This window comes from Babylonia areolata, chromosome 11 (genome assembly GCF_041734735.1).
Source record: "Babylonia areolata isolate BAREFJ2019XMU chromosome 11, ASM4173473v1, whole genome shotgun sequence".
Lineage (NCBI taxonomy): Eukaryota > Metazoa > Mollusca > Gastropoda > Neogastropoda > Buccinidae > Babylonia > Babylonia areolata.
The window spans coordinates 29,509,916-29,536,153 of NC_134886.1; the positions used below are offsets into that span (position 1 = coordinate 29,509,916).

General features: G+C 39.7%; 2 protein-coding genes across 7 annotated transcripts in view; one reads left to right on the plus strand and one right to left on the minus strand.

The window, feature by feature from the left end:
- LOC143287643 (neuralized-like protein 4) overlaps nucleotides 1-12,941 on the minus strand; it is a 31,923-nt gene extending 18,982 nt beyond the window's left edge. The window contains exons 1-12 of one of the 6 annotated variants that reach the window (XM_076595770.1): nucleotides 12,733-12,941; nucleotides 11,002-11,377; nucleotides 9,974-10,482; nucleotides 8,548-8,665; nucleotides 7,088-7,176; nucleotides 6,372-6,630; nucleotides 5,525-5,615; nucleotides 4,778-5,045; nucleotides 3,599-3,761; nucleotides 1,866-2,108; nucleotides 1,269-1,347; nucleotides 446-615 (exon numbers count right to left, since the gene is read on the minus strand). In XM_076595770.1, coding sequence (XP_076451885.1) covers nucleotides 446-615; nucleotides 1,269-1,347; nucleotides 1,866-2,108; nucleotides 3,599-3,761; nucleotides 4,778-5,045; nucleotides 5,525-5,615; nucleotides 6,372-6,630; nucleotides 7,088-7,176; nucleotides 8,548-8,665; nucleotides 9,974-10,482; nucleotides 11,002-11,377; nucleotides 12,733-12,903 — 2,536 coding nt within the window. In that variant the 5' untranslated portion in view covers nucleotides 12,904-12,941. Of the gene's footprint in view, nucleotides 1-445; nucleotides 616-1,268; nucleotides 1,360-1,865; nucleotides 2,142-3,598; nucleotides 3,762-4,777; nucleotides 5,046-5,524; nucleotides 5,616-6,371; nucleotides 6,631-7,087; nucleotides 7,177-8,541; nucleotides 8,666-9,973; nucleotides 10,483-11,001; nucleotides 11,378-12,732 lie in introns of all 6 variants that reach the window. The other 5 variants (XM_076595765.1, XM_076595769.1, XM_076595768.1 and 2 more) reach the window with 5 other exon arrangements.
- A 223-nt stretch (nucleotides 12,942-13,164) lies between these two features.
- Nucleotides 13,165-23,839, plus strand: LOC143287357 (inhibitor of growth protein 5-like). The gene is made up of 7 exons (XM_076595320.1): nucleotides 13,165-13,201; nucleotides 13,696-13,767; nucleotides 15,417-15,583; nucleotides 16,101-16,209; nucleotides 16,495-16,585; nucleotides 16,997-17,144; nucleotides 18,926-23,839. The coding sequence occupies exons 1-7, from the start codon at nucleotides 13,165-13,167 to the stop codon at nucleotides 19,025-19,027; spliced, it is 726 nt and encodes a 241-aa protein (XP_076451435.1). The 3' UTR covers nucleotides 19,028-23,839.
- Nucleotides 23,840-26,238: the final 2,399 nt, after the last annotated feature.

The following is a 26,238-nucleotide window of genomic DNA, read 5'->3' on the forward strand; positions in this document are numbered from 1 at the left end:
GAATGCTGATCTGAAGGCTTTAATGTGTTTTATAAAATGTGAACAGTTAGCACACTATCCTGAAGCTCATCCAAAAATTCATGGACAGAAATCATGATTTTGGCGAGTTGAAGGGCAGCTAAGAATAGACGAGAATGTGACACTCCCGGGATCGTTAAAATCTGCAAATAAGCCGCATCATTGTATAAGCTGCAAAGGTTGAAGCTGGGGTAAAAAGTCGTGGCTTATAGACCGAACATTACGGTAATCTTTTTATTTCATTTGTTCAGTCTGAACTTTTCTCCTGCAAAGTTCAATAATTTCTTATTTTTCCTTGCACCTCTTTTTTTATCATCACATCTTTCCAATCTTTCCAGCGACAAAAACAGAACCTGTGGATAGCCATACCTTTCACTAAAAACCCAGGGAGGGTCAGAATGGGGGAAATGGAAATGGAATCATGTACCTGCAGGAATATCTGTGCAGGCCACCCCCTGGTCCACCCCATCCCGAAAGAAGTGGAGGGTGCCATCAGCACAGCGCATCATGCCAATCCGCGTCCCTACAGAGATGGTGTCAAGGTCAAGGGCGTAGCCGTTGTGGATGGTGGCTCCGTCTTGCATGATGGCTGCTCCGCTTTAACACAAAGATGATCACTCTCAAGTGGTTTTCCCACACATCCAAGGATGCCACAATTCACTTTTCAACCCACTTTGGGCCTCAACACTTCCATTCTTCTGCATGTTTTTTTGTTGTGTATTTTAAGGGCTGGGGGTGGGGAACAGGGGGCAGTCAATATCTGTCACAGTGTTCATACTGTGAATGCAGGATATCTGGTTTTAATGAAATATTTTACATGCCTTCAATTTGTAGAAGATATTCTAAAATCTACAATTTCATGATCCTCACCTCCACGTAAATAAGTGTATATGTGTGTGAATATGTGCATGGGAGTCTGTATTTATGAACATGTGTGTGCATGTGCATGCAAGATCATGTGTGTGTAACAGTATCTATATGAGTACATATGAATGTGTTTGTGTATGTATTCACACGTATCAATATAGGAAGCAAATTTTTTAACAGATTTATCAGAGTATGTGTGTGTGAAGGAATGTGAATTTTTGTCTGCTGTGCTATTACAAACACAGATGTGTGTCTGTGTGCATGTGTGTGTGTGTGTGTGTGTGTGTGTGTGTGTGTGCGTGCGCACACTTGTGCCTGTCCATATGTCTATGTAGGTAGGCATGTCTGCGTATGGGTGAATTCTTGTGGGTATTTATGTATACCTGAGCATCCAAGTGTCATACTGGATGTCAGTCATGGTGCTGGGGAAGTCAATGTCTTCAGGTTTCACCATCGTTACACCTGCCAGCACAACTGAAAGCTTAAATGACATATCTGCACCATCATAACAAGGTGCAGCACAGAAACATAACATCCAAAGCAAACCTTGTAAATGTTTCATTATGAACTGACTGCAACATGTACATGCACACACACATGGAAACACAAACCTCACTGCATAATTTGACAGAGCAAACCAATAGGCCTAGTTTGCATCAGTTTGACATGGTACAGTATATGACACCAAAGTTCATTTATACTGCAACACAATGCAATAAAATGCACACACATACACACACACATTCAATGCTGCACACACACATTCACTCAATGCTGCTCACAGACACACATATTGTGACATAATATGCACACACAAAGTCAATACTACACAAACATGTGCACACTCAATGCTGCACACACAAACACTCAATGCTGCACAAAAACACTCGCACACTAAGTCAATGCTACACACACACTCACACATAACACCCCACCCTAAACCCACCCACCGCACCTCCATCACCAATACCCAAACTCACCAGCCTCCAGAGATCCTGACCAGCGGTCGACCAGTTTTTCAATGACCACCTCAAAGAGCTCATTGTCGCGCAGGCCACGGCTGCTCATGACGATGGCATCATTGAACTCCCCTGTGTCGTTGGTGCGTACGGCCGTGTGGCCGTTATTGATGACAGCAGCATTACGGCCATGCAGTGAGTGGAACTTGAGCTCGTCTGTGTCCATGAAGACACTGGAGTCCAGGTCCGGGGAGCTGAGCAAGTCTGCCCCACAGGCACCAACACCCACTTTGATAGCTTCACCCAACAAGGACAAGACATTGTCACTGTGTGTGTGTGTGTGTGGGAGGGGATAGTTGGAGGGGTGAGGGGGGATGGAGGGAGTTCACACTGATGATGACTAAGATGATGTCTGGCTGGGGTATATGACAATAAAATGAAAGATGACTGCTGAGTAGAAAAAAACAACAACAAAAAAACAGGAGAAAGTTTATAAAAACTATTGGTTGTAAAATAAAACTCACTTCTGATAAGTGTCCTACCTTTCAGACCATAGATGTCTTCAGAGACTGTGTTAGTTGGAAATGACAGTGGAGGTAAAAGCAGAGCTCAAGATTGGTTCTGAGTATTAATCAACAAAGGAAGGCAAGGATGAACAGAGACATGAGTAGAGACTCAGAGGAGGCTGGAGAAGAAGGAAAGGAAAGGGTAGGAAGGTGAAACGGACAGAGGGGTGGGGAGGAATGAAGTGGTTGGAAAAAAAAAAGCAGGGATGCAGTGTGGATTTTGAGAAGGGAGGAAAGGAAAGGGAAGGAAGTTAGTGGTCAGGGGAGGGGGAGGACTGGTGATTCCACTGGTTACTCTCTCATTTTGAGGCCTGCTGGGTCGAGTGTTCCAAGGCCAGCAATTACATTTGATTCCAATTTCCATGTATTTTCTGTAAGTTCTGTCGAGGTGGTTTTGCCACATGGCTGTGATTCTGACATGGGTGAGACTCTGGTGGGGGCTACTGAAGTGTTGACCAATGGGATCCTTGTAGTTCAGCCTTATTGATTGCAAGTGTTCCGTAAAGCGTTCAGAAAACACATGAAGTCACATGTTGTTTTTATAGACTAAGCAGTCATCTTTCATTTCATCAAACCTGGTACACTTGGTAATATGGACATTCTGTTCTATTCTCATCTGTACATGTATGGCTGTGTGGTGTTTGTGAGTGCCAAGTCCACAGTCTGCAATACCAACCACTCTGCTATGGCAGATGATCAATAATAACTAGATATTTATAGAGCGTTTACTTCTTGCTTTACAATTTAGAAACACATTGGTTAATGAAATTTATATGCATCAAAACAGATATTCAAAGAAAAGTATTATACATGATAATAAAAACAACACACACACACACACACACAAACGCACTCACGTGCAGCTTACCCATATTACACACAGCAAAGGAAATGATAAATAAAATAAAAAGTAAACAAAGTGACTGAATTTTGAAAATTATTCATTATATTTTTGGGAAAGGATGTATTATGAGATGTTCTGTGGTAGGCTATTCCAAAGCTGAGGTCCATATCAAGTGAAGGAGAGGAAACAATCCCCTGAACACAAAAGAAATAGTACCTGACAGGTCAATTATAGCGGCCTGGCCATAGATGGTGTTAACACAGATAGATACAACAATATCAAGGAAAGAAGGAAGGGAAAACTCAAAGAGCCACACTGTCCAAACCAACTGAGGAAGCCTGTACCTGACTGGTCAATGATAGTGGCCTGAGCAGCCTGGCCATAGAGGTCGATGACGCCAAACACGTTGTCCGGAACATTGCTGGCAGCCACTCCCTGGTCCACCCCATTCACGTAGAAGTGCAGAGTGCCGTCCCCTTTCCTCAGCACCCCAACTCGGTCCCCCACCTGTGACCACACGACAGAACTAAAGTGTGTGTGTGTGTGTGTGTGGGTGTGAGTGTGCAAGCGCGTTTGCGTTGTATGTGCATGCTTGCACATACACATGCACTTGTGTGCATATGCATACAGATTTGCTGTATCATTTAGGCAGTGCCATGAATCAGAAAACAACTGAAACACCAATACACAGGTTAACTAACCAGTTTCAGTTTGCTTTCCAGTTCAAGAAGTTTTCGTGCAAGTGCCATGTCTGCTTCATTTCCATATCGTTTTTCTTCTTGTGCATTTGATGGATGTATCTCCCACATGCACCAGTTTATGCAAATTACCTGTCTTTCCATTTTTATGTCTGTCTACATTTATTCTGACATTAGACGCCCACAACCCATTTTTGGTAAACAATGCAGTTATGTTTGTATAAATTCTTTAACACTGTTATAAATGGTTCTTTAACTCACTGAAAACAGATATGGGTGATTATTTAACTCAGTGAATTCAGAAAACTCAGATATGGATGGTTCTTTAACAATGAACACAATATGAATGGTTCTTTAACTCACTGAACACAAGTATGGATTATTCTTTAACTTACAGAACACATCATATATGGATGGTTCTTTCACTCACTAAACACTGGTATGTATCAAAAAATCTTTAATGTACATGTTCTTGTCTAATGTAGGCATACACACAGAGGGGACTAAGACACAGCTGATGTGGCTGATCAGAAAGGTCTCTAAACTTTAACGAGCCAAAAAACTGACAGGCTTCAAATCCTAAAATAGAGACCACTTGCATCCACTGGTCTGAACACATCTTTAACTGGAATTTATGAATTACAAAACACATATATATGAAACACACAGCAGTGACATACTTACAGTTTATAATGAATACAAAGATAAAACATAAAATCATCAACTCACGAGATGGGTGGTTAACCATAATTACAATTCCTAAAGAACAATTGCTAATATACGTTATCTGAATGCACACGAGCTTGCATCCATTCAGTCACAGACCTTGAGCCTGTCCAGGTTGTGTCCGTACTCATCAATGACAGTGGTGCCGTTGTGCATGACCCCGTTGCCGGTCATCATCCAGGTGCCGGAGCGGATGTTGGTCATGGTGGAGGGGTAGTCCAGGTTCTGGGGGCAGTGCAGGGTCACGCCAATCTCTATCGACCCCGCCCACTTGTTCACCATCTTGTCCAGCCGCACCTCAAACATCTCCCCTCCCCGCAAGGGCCGCGAGGTCAGCACCACGCCATTGTTGAAGTCGTTGATGGCGCTGCAACCCATTCTTTTCCACTGTAGTCCAGATAATAAAAAGATAGTAACATTACAATTTCTTTTTTTATATTGTTTGATCGCAATGCAACTGACTGAGACCACCTCCCCTTCCCCAGGAAACATCACACATATAGTTTTTATATACAACAGTGTCAGAGACAACACTGATCTACTTTCCTGTCTCTTTTTTTCCCTCATGTAAAAGTCAACTGTTAGCGCTTTGGGCCCCCTTGCTGGGGAGACAGAGTGAATAAAAAATGCCCACTTTTACTAATATTTCACGAAAAATACTAGTCAGTACCAGATGCTGTATCTTCCCCCCAGAAACCAATTCCTGACATCACGATATCTAACAGTACCAATGGCAGTGCAGTTCTGTATCTGTCCCACACATCTTCACCTGCTCCTAGTTTGCTTCACTAGCCGTCCACTTCCTGACAGTCATAAGTCCCTAACTAACGCTGACTGTCCACTCACTTGGGTCTGTGTGCAGTTCGCTGGTTGTTGATGACCGCGGCATGAGCCCCACACTTGGGGTGAAAGGTCAACTTCTCCACCTCCTCTTCTTCTGTCAAAACAATGACAGTGAAAAGTTTCAGTGTGTGTGTGTGTGTGTGTGTGTCTGTGTGTGTGCGCACGTGAGTGTATGTGTACACAGACATGCTCGCACAACTGATTGTCATATATATATGTCAAAATTACACAAAAATATGTACTCATCTTGGAAAAATATTTTTGAAACGGAGCATCATTATAACAACGTTTAAAAATAAAATTGAAGCCAACTAAATCTAAATGACTTATTTGTTCATGTGACAAAAAAAAAAAGAAAGATGGGAAGTCATTTTGTTTGTTTGTACTATCAATGATTACAAAAAAAGGCAGCAAACAGAATAAAAAGTACAAATTTTGTGGAAATGACAGAAACAAGAACTTTCCAAAAAACAAAAGGCATGTCAAAACAGTCCATGTTATTGAAAAAGCAGCGAAAAAGAAGTAAATAAATGTTGTGTCAGACGTTCTTAGATATACCTCAGTAATACAAACGACAGAAACACACCAGCAATTCTTTTTGCTGTGTTTCTTTTTCATTGCTCTTGCATGTTTTTAATTATGAATTCTTGCTGCCAATACCTTATTCAGACAATTCTTACAATGGTATACATTTCCAACAGATCTCCGCTTCAACCAGTACATATAAGGTTAATGTAAACTTCTGTAATATCTTCCTGAAAATGTATTAAAATTTTTTTTTTTTTTTTAAACATAAAATAAAAACATGAACAAAAATAATTCAACAACAGGGTGAAACATGAAATCATACCTTCAAGCGGCTCCTCATCATAGAGATCTGGATAATGTCGAAACAGACTGTTGGCACGACGCTCAGGGGCAGGGGGGTTGTTGGGATAGCTGGGGTCCTGCCGATCCAGAATGGTGACCTTGACAGCCATGCCGTACAGGTCAACCACCCCCCAGACAGGGGAGGGGCAGTTTGAGGCGGCCAGACCCTGGTCCATTCCATTGATGTAGTAGTGCAAGCAGCCACTGGCACTTTTGATCAGCCCAATACGGTCACCTTCCTGCTCAACATATGAATAAAAGCAATCATCAGTGCTATTCTCTTCACTAAAAAAACATTAAACAACAACAGTAAATAAGACATGTGCCATGAATCTTAATACACTGTTCATCTAAATGATAACCTTATTATGCTAAAGAACTTCGCCAAAATAAGGATTCCACACTGCTTTCACCTGAATTTTTTTCTGAATGAAGATAAGAGACCTATAAACATTAACGACCAACTAAATATTAACTTAATATAGAAAGACGTCAGTGTAAAGAACTGACAAATATATAAAACCTTTGACATTCTTCATTTTTTCCTGTCATGTCACAATCACCCTATCTGCATGCATGTGTGTGTGAGTGTGTGAGTAAGTTGCTGTTTGTTCGTGTGTGTGTGTGTGTGTGTATGTGTGTTATGTGTTGCAGCTGTAGCACAAAGCAAGAAGCTACCCAAAAGCTTGGACTCACTGTCAGCTCATCCAGGTTGAACTGTCCATACTCTCGACGTGTACCTTTCCCGTTGGTCAGAATGCCACACCCACTCATCATGATGGTTCCTGCAAGGACAAAACAATGATGACAAATTTTCACCAGCATAGAAGATCAAACCAATGTGTTAAATGTGTGCTGTTTTCAAAGTTTTAAAGTGCAACAAAACACAATAAAAGTGATGATGCAATTACAGCCAAATTTCAGCATTCAACACAATCATCAATACATCTTTGCAACAAGACACAAAGTGATGACGCAATTACAGCTAAATTTCAGCATCAAACATAATCAACAGTGCAGTTTTTTCAACAGTAATCCATTAGATTCTAAATTTTTGCTGTGCACCAGCCACCATGGCACAGTGGTTAGCATCACAAACTGACTGCTGGGAGGACATGGGTTCAATTCCAAGCAGAGGTGTTTTTTTTTTGGCCTATGGCCAGCTCCTACACAGAGTTAAGTATGCAAAGGGCTTAAATAGGAAGACTGGGACCAAACAGTTAAGTATCATCCACTTCATGAATGCGTCCCAGTGTATCTCTTGGGTCTTGTCGCCAGGATAGCATTATGACAGGAAGCATATAGTCCCAAACCTAAAATGGACCTCCATAGCAACGTCTTCATCACTATCCTCCTCCTCCATTGTCCAAAAAAAAAAAGAAAAAAAAAAAAAAGAGTCCCAAATGCAGTAGTCTTCATGATCTTTCTTATGGTGACCTCAGTTTCAATCCCCATCCACTTGAGTGTTTGGAACGAAGGTCTGTCAAGGTCCACGGTATTGGCAGATTTATGGAGGACCGTCAGAGGGATGTGGTGGCCATCTCCACTCTGAGGGAGACGCTCACTCAGTCTAGGTCCGCGACTAAGTGTCATCAGCAGGTGGCTTAGCTTAACTGGTGGTATCTTAAGTATGTTAAATCAGGAAAGGGGTGGTGTCTTAAGTACACTGAATCAGGACTGGCACTACTGAATACCACCAAAGTGATTCAGCAGCAGTACAGGGTCTCCTCTGGTGACCTCACATGAATAGTTCCCTGTGGACTGCTGACACTGCCACAGACGAGCCTGGGTTTGGCTGTGTATGGGGGGCTACTGAAATGGTGCTGGTGATGGGACTGGAATTAGAAAAAAATTCTGCTGTGCATCTAAAAAAAAAACAACCTATAACAATATACATCTGATTATATTCCACATTTATCACAGAGCTATGTGAAGACGTCTGTCCTGTTTCTCCCATATTTGCCACTGAGTTATAAATATTACACATGCAGTCATGATATTCAAATTATTGTGTATTTTACAAACATAACTTGGGCTATGAGTAACAATTCATGCTTCTGCCCTTTACAGCAACCTAACAACCAGATTTTCCAGACAGACATGGGTACTGCAATGCAGGCAAGCACCAGCGTAGCATGCAGCTGACTTACTGTTACCACTGCGAGAGCGCATGTTGGTCATGGTGGCGGGGAACTCCAGACTGTTGGGGTTGTGTGTGGTGATGCCCACCTCTATGGACCCTGACCACTTGTCCACCAGCCGGTCCAACCGGATCTGCACACAGCCAATGCAACGCCTCCACACAATGCAACTACAATCACATCACTCTGTCACCTCACTTCACAAACATTTATGTTCACATCCCCACAAGCCCATATTTCATTACCTCATCTTCAAAATAATCATATAAACTCTGATCAACCTGTTCAACTTTTAGTCTAAAGTTAATTTCAAAGTAATATTTCACATCATGAATGATCATACAAACCAGGAAAGAAATTAAGAAAATGATCACCATACTACTTTATCTTATTCAAAATAATGTTCTTCATTAGAATAATTACCTTTATAAGCACCTAGAGCAGATTTCTGGATAGTGTGCTATATAAGTATCCATTATTATTATTATTATTATCATGCAACAATAAATTATCTAAAGTTAAACAATGTTCCCAACATTAGCTTATTTATAATTAAACAAGCAATGTCCCCCTTTATCAGAATATCAGTCTCTTTTACTACTTTATTCTGTGTATGATAATATTAGAAGAATAACACCAATTCTGGTTATTTTCACTGGACTTATGACTGTTTGATTTCATAAATTAAGAAATAAGTTCACCACACAATGGAATAACATTCACTGATCTGAAATGAAACAGTAACCAATTAAATATGTTTATCCAACTGAAAAAAAATCCCAGTGACTTACACCACAGTGCTGGCATACAAACACAAATAATGATAATTAATGTTATACCTATGGCAGAACCATTATTCAAATTGAACAACTAAGAATTATGAAAGAGAACATTTTATTCCAAGCTTTTAGGATGTTGAAACCAGCATAACAATATATACAGCCCTCAATAATCAGACATAAGTCATAGGACAAGCCAACTCCTCTTTCTCTAACAAAATTTTGTTTATCTTGCCAATTACTGATAGATTTTATATCTCATCTGATACAACTTTATCGCAATACGTGAACTCTATGTATCTGGATGATTATCATGTACATACATACACATTCTTGGTGGGTTAATAAAATAATACACAACAGCTTTCAAATTCAACTGGAAACTATGTTTTTCTAAAGGAAATTAACTCCCTGACTGCTGAGCATTCGTGAAAAGAGATGGCGTGAATTCTAAGTGAGTTACGATTTTTGTGTTCTCTGAAGTGTTGATTTTGCTAGACACAAGTAATCCAATCCCAAGATGCAGCAGACTTGTCTAAATTAGTGATGGTGACTGACAACCTGACCAGTAAGCTGTGTCTCTTTGGTGACAGTCCTTTACTGACGAGCATACATGATAGTCAAGCAGTGAAGGGGTTAAAGAAAACATTGTGGTTCCACACCTCAAACAGTTCATCATCCTTGAGTGGTCTGTTGGTCATGACCACTCCGTTGTTGAACTCCTCCATAGGTCTGCGTCGCTCAGCTGTGCGCAGTCCATTGCTCAGCTTGATCAATGAACCGCAGCGCTCATGGAAAGTCAGGTGATGGCCGGCAGAGAGAGCGCTCAGCAAGTTTAGCCGTTCGTTGAAAGCCATGCGTTCATTAGATGTGTTTGGGCTCAGCCGTCCATTGAAAGGGTGCCTTTCATTGGTGGAGGTGGGGCTGAGTCGCTCAGTGAAAAGAACCCGGTCACCATTTCTGTTGGGAGAACTATTTCCTGTGGTGGTGACAGAGGCTGGCGGCTCAGACATAGTGGACGCAGCGGCGACAGCGGCAGCAACCACCTCTCTCACTTCATTGGACTGTCGAGCACTGACCAGGTCATTGGCGATCTGATTGGACAGCTCTGTCAAAAACTCATTGGCAAGATCATTGGCGATCTGACAAGTCATTGGCACTGGTGCTGTGGCTGAAAGGAACAGACAGTTCACAATAAAGGCATGTTTGTAAGTTAATGGATGAAACAAACACATGAATAAAAAGCTAAAGACTTCCTTTTCTTTTCAGAATAGTATCTTTGTTTTGTCCGCACAGATGTTTCAGAACAAATGCAAACCAAACTTTGATTTTGTTGTTCCATAATATGTACACTCTCTTAAGATTACAGTTTACGTGGATACAGATGTATCAACAACAATCTGTGTGATAGTTTCACTGATACATTTACATTGCTACATTTACAACAACAAAAAACCCCAAAAAACTCATGAAATACATCAGAGAAAGTCATCAAGATTATGCACAGATTTTATATGCTAGTTGCTACCATCCAGATTAATCCAGACAAGTGTGTTTCATGTTAGCAATTAAAATGAAAAATATCAAATCGATAGATCTTTAACAGAAATAATAATAAAGACTCAAAGCAGACCTAAAAATGGATATCTTGTGTTACTTGTCTCAAAACAAACATGCATTTCATACTAACCATTCTGTCTCTGCCTGTTGCCAAAGACAGGACTGTTGGGATCATAGATAGACACCTGGGCACACTTCCCATACAGATCCACGACAGCCCACACAGGGCTGGGCACGCCTTGTGTCGCAATGCCCTGATCTCTGCCATTGACGAAAATGTGCAGATGCCCCTGGGTGTTGCGCATAACCCCCACACGATCTCCTTCCTTCAGCTGGTCAAGGTCACTCCCATACTCTTCTTTAGCAGTGTGGCCATCACGCAAGATGGACGTCCCAGACATGACCCATGTGCCATCGCGAAGACCTGTGGCACTCAGCGGCAAAGTCAAGGTGTCAGGGTTACATGTCGTGATGCCAATTTCAATTGATCCACTCCATGAGTTGACCTGCAGAATTTTCCAAATTATTTGCATTCTATGTCATTCCATGTAAATGGATATATCAGTTTGCAGCTTGTGCACATTTGGTATCAAAGGTAAAACTTTATGTGGTATGGTTCCTTGAGTTATAATATTGGAAGTTCTGAGAGCAGAAATTTTCTTCCACTTATTGACTAAACTGAGTGAGACTGGACAGGAAAACACTGCTGATGACTACTACTACTACTGCTGCTGCTGTAGTACTAGACTTCATTATCTCATCTTAAGGTGACAGGGACATACACATGTTTGCAGGTGTGCACACTTTTACAAAAGCATTCAGTCACAAAGAATGATAGATTAACATATAGCATGCACTGATGTACTTAAATATAACTTCAATAATATTGCAAACAAACAAAGTGCAATTGGTGATAAAATAGTAAAAAAAAAAAAAAAAAAAAAAAAAAAAAATCAAGTGTCACATGCATAAGTTATATACATTGTAACAGAGGTACACTTCATCCACAGTGCACACATTTTCAGTTAAACCTAGAAACACATCTTTTCAGTTCCTATAACTTATGGGCAGAACAACATATTGTTTTAAAATACAAAGTTTCTACAATGTGTGAAAAGGCATAAAAAAGGGTGGGTGTGTGGAGGTGTGTGTGGGGGAGTTTGAAAATCAGCTTTACAATTTTTTTGTAATCAGCCTTTTATCAGGGCCTCTATCATACTAGTTTTTTTGTGTTTTTTTTAAAACTCTTCCTCTCCTTCAAGTTTATATGATTATCAGTCATTAATCTTTAGGATTAACAGTTTCCAATTAGCCATCATCTGATTTGATTAACTTCAGCTAAAACAGTTTATCATGCATTATTCTGACAAAAAATAAGCACACAGCCACAAACTCACCTATTATAATTATATTGTCTATGCTGAGTGTTATCCATGATCACACACACACACACATTACCAACACTGATGAGATGAAGTCAAATAAAAATACAGGCTCAAATCTGTCACTGACAACAATGCACATAGACACTTTGTTGCATTATTCATTGTCTAAATATCAATAAATAAATAATTCCTGAAATATTTCCGCCTGTCTTACACAAGTTACAGAAAGGTGATGTGTGATGGGGTGGCTCTGTTCAAAATCTAAACAAGTGGGCGTTTGAAGCGCTGGTCCTGTCTATTATAACATGTTGTTTCAAGTATATATATATATTGTATACTCTTTTCTACAACGACAAATCGCAGCATAACTCTAGATATTTTTCTTAACTGGGAAGTTAGTCTCTGTCTCAAGGTAAACATCAACCACATTATGATGCATGCACACACTGCATTTGACATGTCTTGAAACTTGATACCTTTTTCACGATTTTCACTTCAAACAACTGATTATCTCGCAGAGGTTCAGCACTGAGAACAACACCATTGTTGAATTCTTGGGTTGGCTGATTTCTCTGAGCCGACCGATTGTTATTGCTCAGAGAAATCAAAGCCCCAGTTTTGCTATGAAACTGAGGCAATGCAGCCATAATGCACGAAATGCCGTCTGTCTCGCTCTCTCGCACATACATGAGCTCTGGAATTTTTCATTACATTACTTTGAATACAAGATTATAATCTATAAAAATTGTAAGCAGATAATAAGATTTTAAATCTTAATGTTGAATTTCCGCAAAAAATAGTTGAACAACTTTCTGAATATGCTTCAAGCTTCACATGGTTTTGTCAAGGTATGGAGAGTACTAAACTGAAAAGTCACGTGATATCAACATTTTCGCTGGGCTAGCAAAATGGCGAAGGCAATGTACCTCGAGCAGTACCTCGACAGTAAGTAATATTTTCTACAGATCTGTGTTACATGTATGATTACTGCTGCAAACGTGCACGCGTGTTTTTTTACAGTCGTAAGTGCTTATCCAGTGGACATGATGGAAAATTGTGGCCTCCTTTCACCCTTCCATTGGATTATAGTTACCACGAGAGGTCCCAGTTCCGCAATGTGAGACGCAGATTTAAAGTTCCAAATCGATTGTTTGGTTAAAGCTTTTATTTTGTTCAGCATGAATCCGTATCACTTTTTTTCTGCGACACACAGCGTGCACAAAAAGTTGTTATTAGGCTTGTCGGACAGTAAACTCTGAACTGAAAATAGAACAGGAAAACAGAAGCAGAACATATACCAAGGGGTTTTGTTGCCAGTTTTTGTTGTTTGTTTGGATTTTTTTCTCTCCCTGATCAGTTAGAAGCCCGCATTTTTCTGATTTCTGAGTGACTGGAAAACTGCAAAAAATTTTTTGTGAAATGAATGAAATATGTTTCAGGCTTGGAATCACTGCCCTCTGAGCTGCAAAGAAATTTCAATCTGATCAGGGACCTGGACCAACGGACACAAGGTAAACAATCAAGGGAACGTCTGTGGTCTGCTGCTGTGGATTTTACTTTCACACACACACACACACACACACACACACACACACACATATATATATAAAAAAAAATATATGTATAAAAAATATATGCACTTAAACATACATTTTCACACACGTGCGTGCGCGCGCGCGCACACACACACACACACACACACACACACAGAGGATATACACATGGACACACACATACACACATGCATATGATATACACATGGGCACACACACACACGCACGCACGCGCGTCAAGAATTACATACTTAAATGTTGCAAATTCCTTTTTGTATATAGTATACTAGTTTTATGTTTTTATTTGACTCATATCTGACCCTTATATTGCAAGAACAACCAAATAAAGCAAGTACAAAAGAAATTTGTTACCAATATCAGTGATATCTCATGGAAGTTTGTGACAAATTCATTGCATGACTCATTCTAAGTTTAAGAACAATAGAGGAGTGACATCTACTTTTTAAGTACTGCAAAGCAGCAGGTATAGACATTGTTATTATAAAGTTAATACAAGATCCATGAAACTGAAAATAATATAGGTCTTATGAACCCAGGTAAATGAAACTAATTATCATAGACATGAGATTACAAACACCTGAAAATGTTATGAACTGGTAGTGATAGTGGTGGGTCCCAGAAAGTTACTGATTGATGGGTGTGATGTCCAAATGGTTAAAGCGGTGGATTCTCACCTGAGTTCACTGAGTTTGATCCTCAGTCTTGGTGCACGTGGTTGGTTAAGAGTGGAGATTTTTCCGATCTCCAAGGTCAGCTTGCAGACTCGCTGCTAGTGCCCAAACCCTCTTCATATGTATTCGCGTACAGGAGCTGAAGTAAGCATGTTAAAGATCAACTCATCAAGTAATTTATGTCAGCATTTGGTGGGTTATGGAAATAACATACCGAGCATGGGCTGTAAACAGAATATGGCTGCCTACATCATGGGGTTAGAAATAACAAATGGTCATATACATAAACAGGTTACATGTAATGATGTATATGTGTGTGTGATTGAATTTTGAATGAATGACACAGGAAATAATGATGAGCACCCTAAAGCAGCTTTCAGTCTGCTCAACCAGTTAGGCAGCCTATAGTTCAAATGACTCTGAAAAACGTTTAGACTTAGAGCTTGGTCTCTGACCGAGGTTGGGTGCTATATAAGTATCTATATTTGATCATCATAACAGTGCTATCAGAATTGGTAATAGATCAACCTGAGGTGATCACGTAGTGATGTCTAGCTCTTGGCTGGTGTGTCAGTGACTGTTGTCAGTCACCTTTGCTTTATATCCTAGTGTATGATTAGTGTGTTTCACTGCCATTGAGTGATAGTCTGATACTGACAGAAGCCTGAAGGTATCAGTGGCAAGTGTGCATAGTACTGTGCTTTTGTCACCAACAGTGTCAGTATAAGAATCTTGCTGCCATTGATTGATACTGACAGGCCCACCAAAGGTGGCAGTGTGTGTGTTTTCTGCTGTGTATTTTGTTGTCGAGTGAAGAGTTCTTTAACTTAAGGTGTTGTTGACAAGTGCCTGCAGTGCTGTATAATAGTATATTGTACTATGTGTGACACCCACTGTGGCAGTGTGTATGTCCAGATGTAGTGCAGGAGGTAGACAGACTGGCTACAGACTATCTGCAGAAGGTGCGAGGACTGTCATCAGAAAAAAGACGTCAGCAGCTGGCCAACATACAGCAACTGTTCAAGAAAGGCAGAGAGTTTGGCGATGACAAAGTGCAGCTGGCTCTTCAGTCCTATGAATTGGTTTGAGTTTCTTTTTATTAATTTGCTTGTTTGTTATTAACAGTTGTTTTTTGTTTTTTAACACTTAAATTTCCACATTTGCATTCTTTAGCTGCCTGTACATTGAACACTGTTTACTGATAAAAAGCTAAGTGACTGTATTATTAAATCTAGCCCTCCTGTTCTTTTGCTTTATATTACATTGTGAAATGTATGTTTGCATCTTTTCACCTTAAAAGTATGTATTATTTGATCTTTGAGCTTAACTTACAGAAACTATACAGTGAAAAGAATATGGCATAAAAAAGCCCTTTTTGTGGTAAACTTGTTTAGATAAGCTTTGTACCTTGTAATACTGTAATTTACTTATTTAGTGTAAGCAGTCATTCTCTGAAACATTATATTAAACATCTTTTTCAACAAGATTTTATTTTAAGATACGGAAGAAAATGAGGTAACATATTGCTTCATTTTTCCCATTTGATTAGTATAAACTATAGTATAAATTATAATGCATTGACTGATCCATTTGTTATAGGTGGACAAACACATACGCAAGCTGGATGCTGACCTGGCTCGCTTTGAAGCAGACATCAAGGACAAGAAACCCTCACTACGTGATGCTGCAGATCCAGTAGGAAAGAAAAGTAAGGCTTTTCTGTGTTTTTCATAATTACGGTTTGAGTTCACCACAAGTTTTCTACTTTACTGTTTCAGTTCTCTTCCTTTATCTTCAATCCCTAGTCATTTTCTCCCAGGAAGTTCTGCCCAGCATTGAATTTGAAATGGGCTGATTGGGACGACTGAAATTGCACATTCAAGTATTCATTTTGAGGATCCATGATCCCCCAACCCCCTTCCACTCCTCTCAAAGAAATGCTTGTGTATAGAAATCTGTGATCTGTACGTGTGCATATTATTCTTTTTTGCAGAAGGGTTGGCTGACAAAAAGAAGAGAAAAAATGTGAAGGAGACGTATGAAGACGAGATCCCCAAAAAGAAACGAAAGAAAGGACAAGTACAGTAAGTGCATGACAGGACTTAGATTTCCACACTTGTTCTGTTTGCTATAAATTGGTATTCAGGGTTCGGAACATGTTCTGCTGTGTTTTGAGGAGGTATCATGTGAGTGTTGGGGGGAGGGGGGGATTACTACTGGCAGAGATGTTACACATAAGAGTTTTCAATCTTCTTTTGCTTCTTTTTTTTGTGTGTGTGTTCATGGACTGCAACTCCTGTTTTAAGTTACTTCTACAGAAATGGGCTCTCAAGTGTGAGGTTTTTTTAAAGTTGTTTATTCCACTGTTCTGAAGCCTTAGTTTGTTCACAGGAATAGACACATGATAACCCTTACTTTAGATCTTGTCTGTGTATAATGCAAGCAGCAGAATCACAGCACACTGACAACCCAGATACGTTGCCTTTCACTTTCAGACAAGAGGAGCCGGTTACCACAGTGTTCCCGTTGTCCATCGCCCACCCCTCTGATGTGTTGGACATGCCTGTGGACCCCAATGAACCCACCTACTGCCTCTGTCACCAGGTCTCCTATGGGGAGATGATCGGCTGTGACAATCCAGATGTACGTCAGTTTGTTGGGCATTTCTGTGTTAATATTAACATGTGTGAATAGAATAGACTCAGGGCCTCCCTTAACACACATATTTTTTTATGTGTGTCTCTGGCTCTCTAAACTGAAAGAGGATAGGATGCACTATAAAATCGGAATTGATTGGAAATGTGCATGAACTTGGTCAAACAACAGCACTCACTTCCTCTTGTTTTACTTGTCTTCGGTTAGCATCATATCTTCATGATGTTGGGACTTCTGCAGCTACAGGAAACTGTTGCCAATTTTCAGTACACTCACAACAAGGCTTGTTGATTACTCTGTGATGCAGTTTGATATCAAAATGTCGCTTGTTGGTTTTGCTCGATGAAAAAGCTGGTTATTAATCAGCCAACACTGATCAGCCACCTTTAAAGGGGGATGAACCACCAAAAAAGAAAAGCCAGGCTTAGCAACTTTCATGGGAGAAAGAATACAAATAGTTTCAGTACAACAAAGATGCATGTGTAATGAAGTGCAGAACTTGTCGAAATTTAACAAGTTATCTTGCACCTCATGGGAAAAGAATGTGTTTGTGGCAAGATTGATCAACTTTCAAAAGTTATCCTTGGGTGGCTTTTCATTTTCAGTGGTTCATTCCACTGTGTAAGGCAGTTTGTGATGTGTTTGGATGTTCTCATGTTTCTCACTTTCTGTCCTAGTCTTACTCCTTGTCTGCTTCCCGAGGTCATTCTGTCAAATAGTGATTTGTAAAAATATGAACATGTATTTTCTGACTGGTTCTGTTCATTTCCATTGATGGGTAATCTTTTCCCATTTGAAAACAAATCAGAAGGCTTTGTTTGGGGTTTTCCAGAAATGACATTCATTGCCACTGTTGCCATCATGGCTGTTTCTTGCTTGAAACTGTTGGACTTGAACTTTTACGGCATTGCTTCCTCCAGTCGTTCCAGAAAATTTAGCCAAAGATCTCTGATCCTCGGAAACCTTTTGTGTTTTCTCTTGGAAGATCAAGAAATGGTTCAACACATGGCCAAAACTGCTTAGGCTGGAAAGAAGAATCAGACGCTTTCCTGTCCAGCGCAAGCGCAGAAGACATTACATCCTGGTTAATCAATGCTAAGACTTGGGCTGAATCTGCCTTGATCAAGGTTGCATGGTTGATGATGCTGGCTTTTGAACTGGTAATTTTGGGATGATTGACATGTCACCAAAGTTTGTCACACAAGATGTCCAAGCTAAGAAAGGTATTGGACATTAACCTCACCAATGAAAAAGTAATGGGACATTTGTTTTCTTCAACAATAAAGTAATTTGACATTCTCAACACTTATCTCTCTGTGTCGGAAGTCCTACAACAATGTACACCCCTGCAGATTAAGGAAGTCTGTACTCCATGTTTCCTTTTTACTTTTTCAGTTTCTTTGGCTAGGTGGCATGAAATTGACAAACTTCACTCCAGGCTAACAATTTCATCAGACTTGTGTTCACTGTTAACTGAAAAATAATGTAAGAATTTGATGTAATCGAACCAAATAGTTTTAAAGCTTCCACAATTAGGTAAACAAATAAGCCTGTCCAACATCATGCCCGCACACAAATACTTTCACTCACATACTTTCATTCTCTTACTCACTCTTTCTCTCTCTCTCTAACACACACACACACACACACACACACACACACACACTTTAGAATGCCTTCCTTTTTTTTTCTTTATTTCATTGTAAATAGGTCTAAAGTGCTGCTACTGGCTGTCAAACAGGTCCTCAGCCAGAATGTGTGTGTTTCAGTGCCCCATAGAGTGGTTCCACTTTGGCTGTGTGGACCTGACCACCAAACCCAAAGGCAAGTGGTTCTGTCCCCACTGCCAGGAGCAGCGCAAGAAGAAGTAGCCCTTGATCTACACAATGTGCGAAAGCACATGATGCCGCGGGACATGATGTCACGCCAACAGAAGTCAGCAGGGGAAGATAATTCTGCTTGACTGGTGGTGTGTTGAGGAAAGTTTTTCCACCAAACCAGACAAGAAGAGAAGAATATGATTCCCGTCCTATTGAAGCATGACTATACAGATAGCAGAGGAAAAAGAAGAGATTTTCCACTGCATGGATTGTAAGAAATTATTTTACAAAACATAGTTGATAGTTTTCACCACCACATTCTGTGTGGTTCTGCAGAAGAAAACCCCACTGCCCTAGTATGTCATGTAGATCAGAGTTTTCACTGTAAGGAATTACAGAAGAAATGGCATGTGCCTGTGGTTGTCTGTATAACAACTCACAGCGTGGATTGCCAAACATACAGCATCGTACTTGTAGTTTCTAGTCTGATGGAAATTCTTCTCCATGGTTCACGAAAAGTTGTGGCGATACATTTTTCTAGTGTGTTGATCACAGGAAGAAGTTCTTTTATTCTCACAGACGAGATTTTCCAAAAGCACCTGGGCAGATACACTGGAAGACTCTTCATCTTTTGTGCAAAAGATTCTGCTCTGTATTGAAGTCAAGGAGAAACTGCTCCAGACTTCATATTGAGGAGTCAGTTGTCCACTGTGTGGGTCACAAGAAGAAACTGCAGCGTCCACTGTGCTTAGGGAGACTGTCAACTGGAGGAAGGAATAATGGAGTTGCCTGGACTTGGACCTGTGATTTGACCAAATTGCATTGCCATCTGCAGCTTAACATACACATGCTGAGATGGTTTGTTATCTTTGAGCAGCTTTGTTTGCAAACACAGCTGGAATGTTTAGATATATATATTTTTATCCTTTTTTTTTTTTTTGGATTGTAACTCCCTTTTTTTTTTTTTTTTTTTTTTTTAATTGAAGGTAATATTCAAAAGCCCACAACAGAACAGACAGCATTGACATATAATTTTTATTTGAATCTTTTTTGAGCAGGTACAGGACATTAGTTTGTGGCAAATTTTACTTATATCTGTCCAGGAACATTGGTCTTAAAAAAAATTGGCATCATATAAGAATATATCATTGTTATCTTTTCTCTTTCATTTTCTGTCTCTCGTTAAAAAAAAAAGAAAGTTTCTTCGGAATGCTCTCACAGCTTTTGCTTTTCTTTTTGCCACTTTGTGTCTCTGATCAGTCAGTTATCATTTTCTAACTATGATGGATTTAGAAGAGGACCAATCACAGGGACCCATTTTTTTCTGTTGTTGCATGTTTTCATTCATTGTTTTCCCAAACTGTCAGCAAAATATGACATGACTTAACGAGAGGGATGCATTCTGTGTCTTGTTCTGTTATAAAGCAGTCATTTTTGTTGATAGGATTTAGCTGGCATCCTGAAGTATGTTTAATCTGTGCCCTGACAGAGTTAAAGGTTTTTCAGTGAGTGATTTAAAAATGCTTTCATGCTGACCTGATACTGATAGCTTTCATCAGGTCTGCTTGTATTTGCAGTGCACCAGAATGGATCAGAAAGCGCAGTGTTTGGGAGCATCCACTTGAGGTTTGAGTGAACAATGCAATAGTCAATATGGAAGGTCATGATGCCCTTTATCCCCTTCCCACCCTACCTCCCATAACTCCATTCTCACTCCTCCCAGCTCCCCCCCCCAGACGGAAAAATAGTAAGAGTAAAAGAAGTTTTTCAAGGACCAAGAGTGGTCGATTTTTTAGAATTGGTATGAGCAGTTCTTAAAAAAGCATGATGATGAATTACAGATCTTATGTGTGTCAGATTCCTTTTAAAGGGTTGTACAAAGACATCATTGTTTTTGTTTTTTTTATGGCCATGATGTGGAATTTATCTGTGGTGTGAAGATTTACTCCTATAATGTACTGGATTGTTTTAAGACCTTCAATGAGCCATTTTCTGTTCCTTCATTTTCTGTCAAGGATTTCAGGAGCATTTTTATCATTCTTAACGTTGAATTCAGTGTGATTGCTCACATTGAGTGTACTTTTTTTTTTCTGATTCATGTTTGTATGTTTGTTGCTTGATTTACATCATCACATAGTATGTAGTAGGATTTTATTTTCAAATGAAAGTTACAGTGCTGGGCCATATCATGGTTTATGCACTGTTGTTTTACTGAAATCCTTTGAAGGGTTAAGGTTTAGGGAAGATGAAAGATACATTCCTTATCAAACTGCCATGCTTTACAGCTTTTCTTTTCACAAGACACTTTTCAAAAGTAGACTCTCTCTCTCCCTCTCTCTCTCTCTCTCTCTCTCTCTCACACACACACACACACGCACATGCACACACACACACAGAGTACGCATACATGCATAAACAGAATCATTGTATTTCAGCAACCAGTAAACTGATGTGTGTTTTTAAATTAGAAAAAAATAATTAACAAATCAGCAGCTGGTTCCCAGAAGTCAAATTGCAGCAGTGTCATGAACTTTGGGTGTTTCTCAATGCGTTTTGCTCTGTTTTCAGTAATATCAGTACCATTCTGTTTAAATCCTGTTATCGTTCATCTACGCAGTTTCCTTTTGTGTTGAATCTTTTGTTGACTAAACACTGACTGGATGTATACTGGTGACCAGAGGGTGATTATGGATGAATACTGGTGACTGAACAGTCTGCAGATGAATACTGGTGACTGAACAGTCTGCGGATGAAGACTGGTGACTGAACAGTCTGTGGATGAATACTGGTGACCTGGCTGTAACTTCATAATTTATCATACACTAATGGTCAGGTAATGATTGATCATTTGCTATGTTACAGAGAACTTTGACATAGTACTGAAATCACAGACTTGTACATTTCTGTGATTATGCACTTACGAAAAATCTCTGTCATCTGGATTTCTGTGATCTGGCTACCTACTATCCTTTGATTGCCTAGTGTTGAAAATCACAGACTTGTAAATTTCTGTGATTATCCACTAATGAAAAAACCTTATCTGGATTTCTGTGATCTGACTACTTACTTTCAAGCAAGTCAGTAAGTGGCAAGCATAGATTTGCATGTATAAGATAGTGGTAACAGTGGCTTCATATGTATATTTCATAGACTACTCTGCAGTGACTGACTTACCATCACATACAGAATTGTGGTGTGCAGATGGTGATTGATAAAGATTCACACATGACTGACTGGTGACTGATAACGTGATAGATTTTTGTACCTCACTCATACCGGAGTAAGCAGTGAGGGATCTGTGGAATGAATTATACTACAAGCAGACCCATTGCATGTGATGGGGGAAAGATATCCAGGTAGCCTGTGATACAGGGAATTATTGCATAAAGAAACAGTATTATTACACATGATGTGTCAGCATGATTGTGTTGTAGGGAAAGCACTGGTGTGTCTAGATATTTTTTAAGTCTCACAAAAACAGTCTGACAGCAGGCACATTGTCAAGGATGAATGTAATTAGGACTGGGTAGAGAGGGATTTGTGATTGACAGCAAGAGGATGTGGTTGGAGACCAGTGTAACTTAGTTGGAGGAGGCATTGTGATTGATAGTAGGAGAGAGTGCCCGAAGTGTGAGTGTCATTGACTGACATCAAGAGGCATGGTCAAGGATGAGTGACTGGAAGCGGGCTTTGTAACTGATTGATAAGATGGCTTGATGAAGAATGAGTGTTGACTGACAGCAAGAAGGCGTGGTCAAGGATGAGTTTAACTTGGATGGAGCACTGTGATTGAAAGCAGGCAGGCATGGAGAAGGATGAGTGATGACATGGCTGACGGTAAAGAATGTGGTCAAGGAAGAGTTACTGGAAGTGGGCTTTGTAATTGACTGATAAGAAGGTTTGGTGAAGGATGAGTGTTGACATGACTGACAGCAAGATGGTGTGGTTAAGAATGAGAGCAACTGGGAGAGGTAGAAAGTGGCACAGTGACTGATAACAAGGATATAACAACGGGGGAGATGGGGCATGATGTGAATGACAACAGAGTTTTATATCCTGCATTGTAGATATATATATATATATATATATATATATAATATTTTATATGAATGACAGCAAGAGACCAGGAGGTTTTGGTTCCATATACAATAGACAGCTGGGTGTGATTCAGTGTGCTTGTGATACAAACTGATTTACAGCAAGATGATGTTGAGTCGGGTGTGAGTGATAGGTTGTAACCAGTTGTTCGCAGGACAATGTGATCCATGATTTCTGTGACATGATGTAATTGGGGGCGTGGCCCTGAATGTTTGCTGCATATGATGACTGACAGAAGGGTGTTTTCATTATTTCAAGGATGCTTGTTGCCAATGAAGTACCAGCAATGGGATATTGTGGACTGTGCAGGCTGAAGTGATATTGGATGTTGAAGGTGATATAAACACAGCTTTCAAGGGGGCTCTGGTGAATGCAGGATCATAGAAGAGAATGCTGTTGCCCTGGCAATGTACACCAAGTGGTTTTATCTGTAGATAGAGTGCAGTCCTTTCCGTATCAGAACCAAAATTAAATCAGTCTGTTACAGACCCAGTGCTCCCCAGTGAGCTGAAACCAGAAAAAATGTAACTGTAAGGAACACAATGAAGAGAGAGAGAGAGTGTGTGTGTGTGTGTGTGTGTGAAAGCATGTATGTATGTGGTACAGAAAGGAAGACTGCTGGCATGAAATCCATGTTTGTTTGGGGTTTTTTGTTTGTTTGTTTTTTGTTTTGTTTTTTTCTTTCATTTATGTATGTGTACATGATTTGATTAAGTTAATCTTTCTCAGTTAAGTTAGTTGTTAAGATATGTAGTCGTTTGGGTTTTTTTTGTTTTTTGCTTTTTGTTTTTTGTTGTTGTTTTTTTTTGGGGGGGGGGGGGGATGTGTTTTTTTTTATCATTGCCCTTTTTCTTTTTTTATTTGGTTTTGTTTTTCAATCATTCATCAGAAATATAATACAGGATTGGAAAAAAAAAAGACAACAAGAGGTGTTCTTTCTTGATTATTACCTATATATATATAGCCTTTAAGCGTTGTTTTTTGTTGTTGTTGTTTAAGTTATTTGTAAATATCATGCAGAGTAACACTTCATTCTGGTTTCCAAAAGGTGGGTGATTATGCTGTCCATGTTTGTGACCAGAATTATTTATGATAGTGACATTACTGGCACATTCAAATAGGTGGACAGCAGGTCAGTGTTCTTGATTTGAGTTGATGTGCAGCTTCACCCTCAGCAGTTTGACACAGACTGATGGACAGTGTGATGCTTTGCATCTGAAGTAACCAGTTACAATGTGATTTTCTCATGGCTCACCACAGTTATTTGCTTGCCTATGAAGACAAAAGGATTCTGGTACCACTTACTGGTGATTCAGTTTTCAAAAAGTTATACCTTCTGATGTAAGGCTAAAGGGCAGTAAGTTTACATAAGTTTACAACATTTTAAAGGCTTGGGTAATGAGAGAGTTGGGTCCTTTGAGAAATTGTTGCTTAAACTACTGAAGACTTGAGGATTAGGTGTGTGTAAGTTTGACATACTGGAGTAGGAGGACATGTGCCATGACAGTTCCAAAATGTACTGTGTTCATTACAAACCCTTCATTTTTTTTTTGTTGTTGTTGTTGTTGACTATCTGTGTGATATTAACCATTCTGGCAGAGTTTTGTAGTGTGTGGTTTGAAAGATTAGAACATGATTCTCCTTGTGTACTTATGTGGTCTTAAGAATTGTGTCCATTGCAGGGTTTCACAGTGGATGTGGGCAAAACTCTTCAGCTCGCGTGTTCCTCCTGTTCGTCCTCTCCTCTCAGTCCCCCTCCCCACCACTTTTTACTTCTATCAGTCTGTCAGTCTGTTACAAAGCCAGTGTTCCCAGTGAAAATGTAACAGCAAGGAATATGATGAGAATTGTGCGGATGTATGGTTTAGAGCTTGTATGTGGTACATAATTGTTAGACTGCTGGCATGGTATTCTTTTTTCTTCTTAATTTATGCCTGTTAATGGCATACAGGAATTGATGAAATGTTCCATGGCTGGAGAAGCACATTATGCTTGAGTGTCAACTTCCCCTTTACAGTCATTAAGTTCATTTTGTGTGCCGGTATTCACATCAGTGCATATATACATATATAAACACGGCTGCTTTGTTTACAACCTGGCTGTGCTTTTTACAGAAAGTGGGAAGCACGTATTGACAACCATTTTTGTTGGTTTCAGTCATCCACTGTTATGCGGTATAGTCAGTGAAGTCATAAGGGCAGGTGCAGCCTGTAAGTAAGTGTACTGTTAGGATCGTGTGGGGCACAAGATATCCATGTTTGAGTTGTGTCAGTGTGTGGCTTGGTGTAACTGATTTATCAGTGGAAGGTGTGTCCGCTTAACATACATTTTGGTTATAAGAAATAATGAACATTCTGTTATACCCACCACAAATAATGATTCTATTTACCATATTTTTTTCAGTTAATAAACATTCTGTTATATTCACCACAATTATTGTTTCTTGTTGCCTTTTTTTTTTTTTTTGATGTATGAAATACAAACATTCTATTATATCTGCCATGATCAGCTTCTTATTTCTTTTCTTTTTTTTTTGGGTGGGGGGGAGGGCTTCTTTTTTTTCTTTTTTTTTAAATAATCAAAAATGTAAAAAAAAAAAATACTGCATCAGGAGTCATTAAGGTGAAGACTGAAACAGTGAAGCTGCAAAGTCATGTGATGTTTCTTGCAGATCTTGGCCCACAATGACACTGGGTTTTTTTTAAGTCACTCTTGGATCAGTTTTGTATTTCCGTCACAAAAACGGACTGATGATTTAATGGATTCTGTCAAAGTAAGTTGTAGCTCTTTTTTCTGTCTTTATTATGTTGTATGAGGTTGAGAACAAAGTAGCAGCATACAGAATATCGATCATATGATTCAAGTATTACTGACTGTGGTTGAACCATGGTTTGTGTAACAAGCAAGGCAATACATTGCTCTTTTTTTGTTTTTCTCTCAACTGTTTGACTAAAACCCTCCATTGTTATAACGTGTGAAAGTGTGTGAGTGTATATAGTGCACGAAGGTGTGTATAGAAGCATAGCATACTTTCATGTGTATGTGGAGATGCGAGTGGGAGAGTTCATTCATCCAGAAGACTGTGATGCCGATATGTGATGGCCACTGACAAGCTTTCATTGTACAGACTTGGTGTCTTGGATCAAATGACTGCTCCTGTGTTC

Coding starts and splice junctions, on each gene's coding strand:
- LOC143287357 (XM_076595320.1), top strand. CDS start 13,165: ATGGCGAAGGCAATGTACCTCGAGCAGTACCTCGACA. Junction 16,586..16,996: donor CGAAAGAAAGGACAAGTACA/GTAAGTGCATGA, acceptor TTTCACTTTCAG/ACAAGAGGAGCCGGTTACCA. Junction 17,145..18,925: donor TCGGCTGTGACAATCCAGAT/GTACGTCAGTTT, acceptor TGTGTGTTTCAG/TGCCCCATAGAGTGGTTCCA.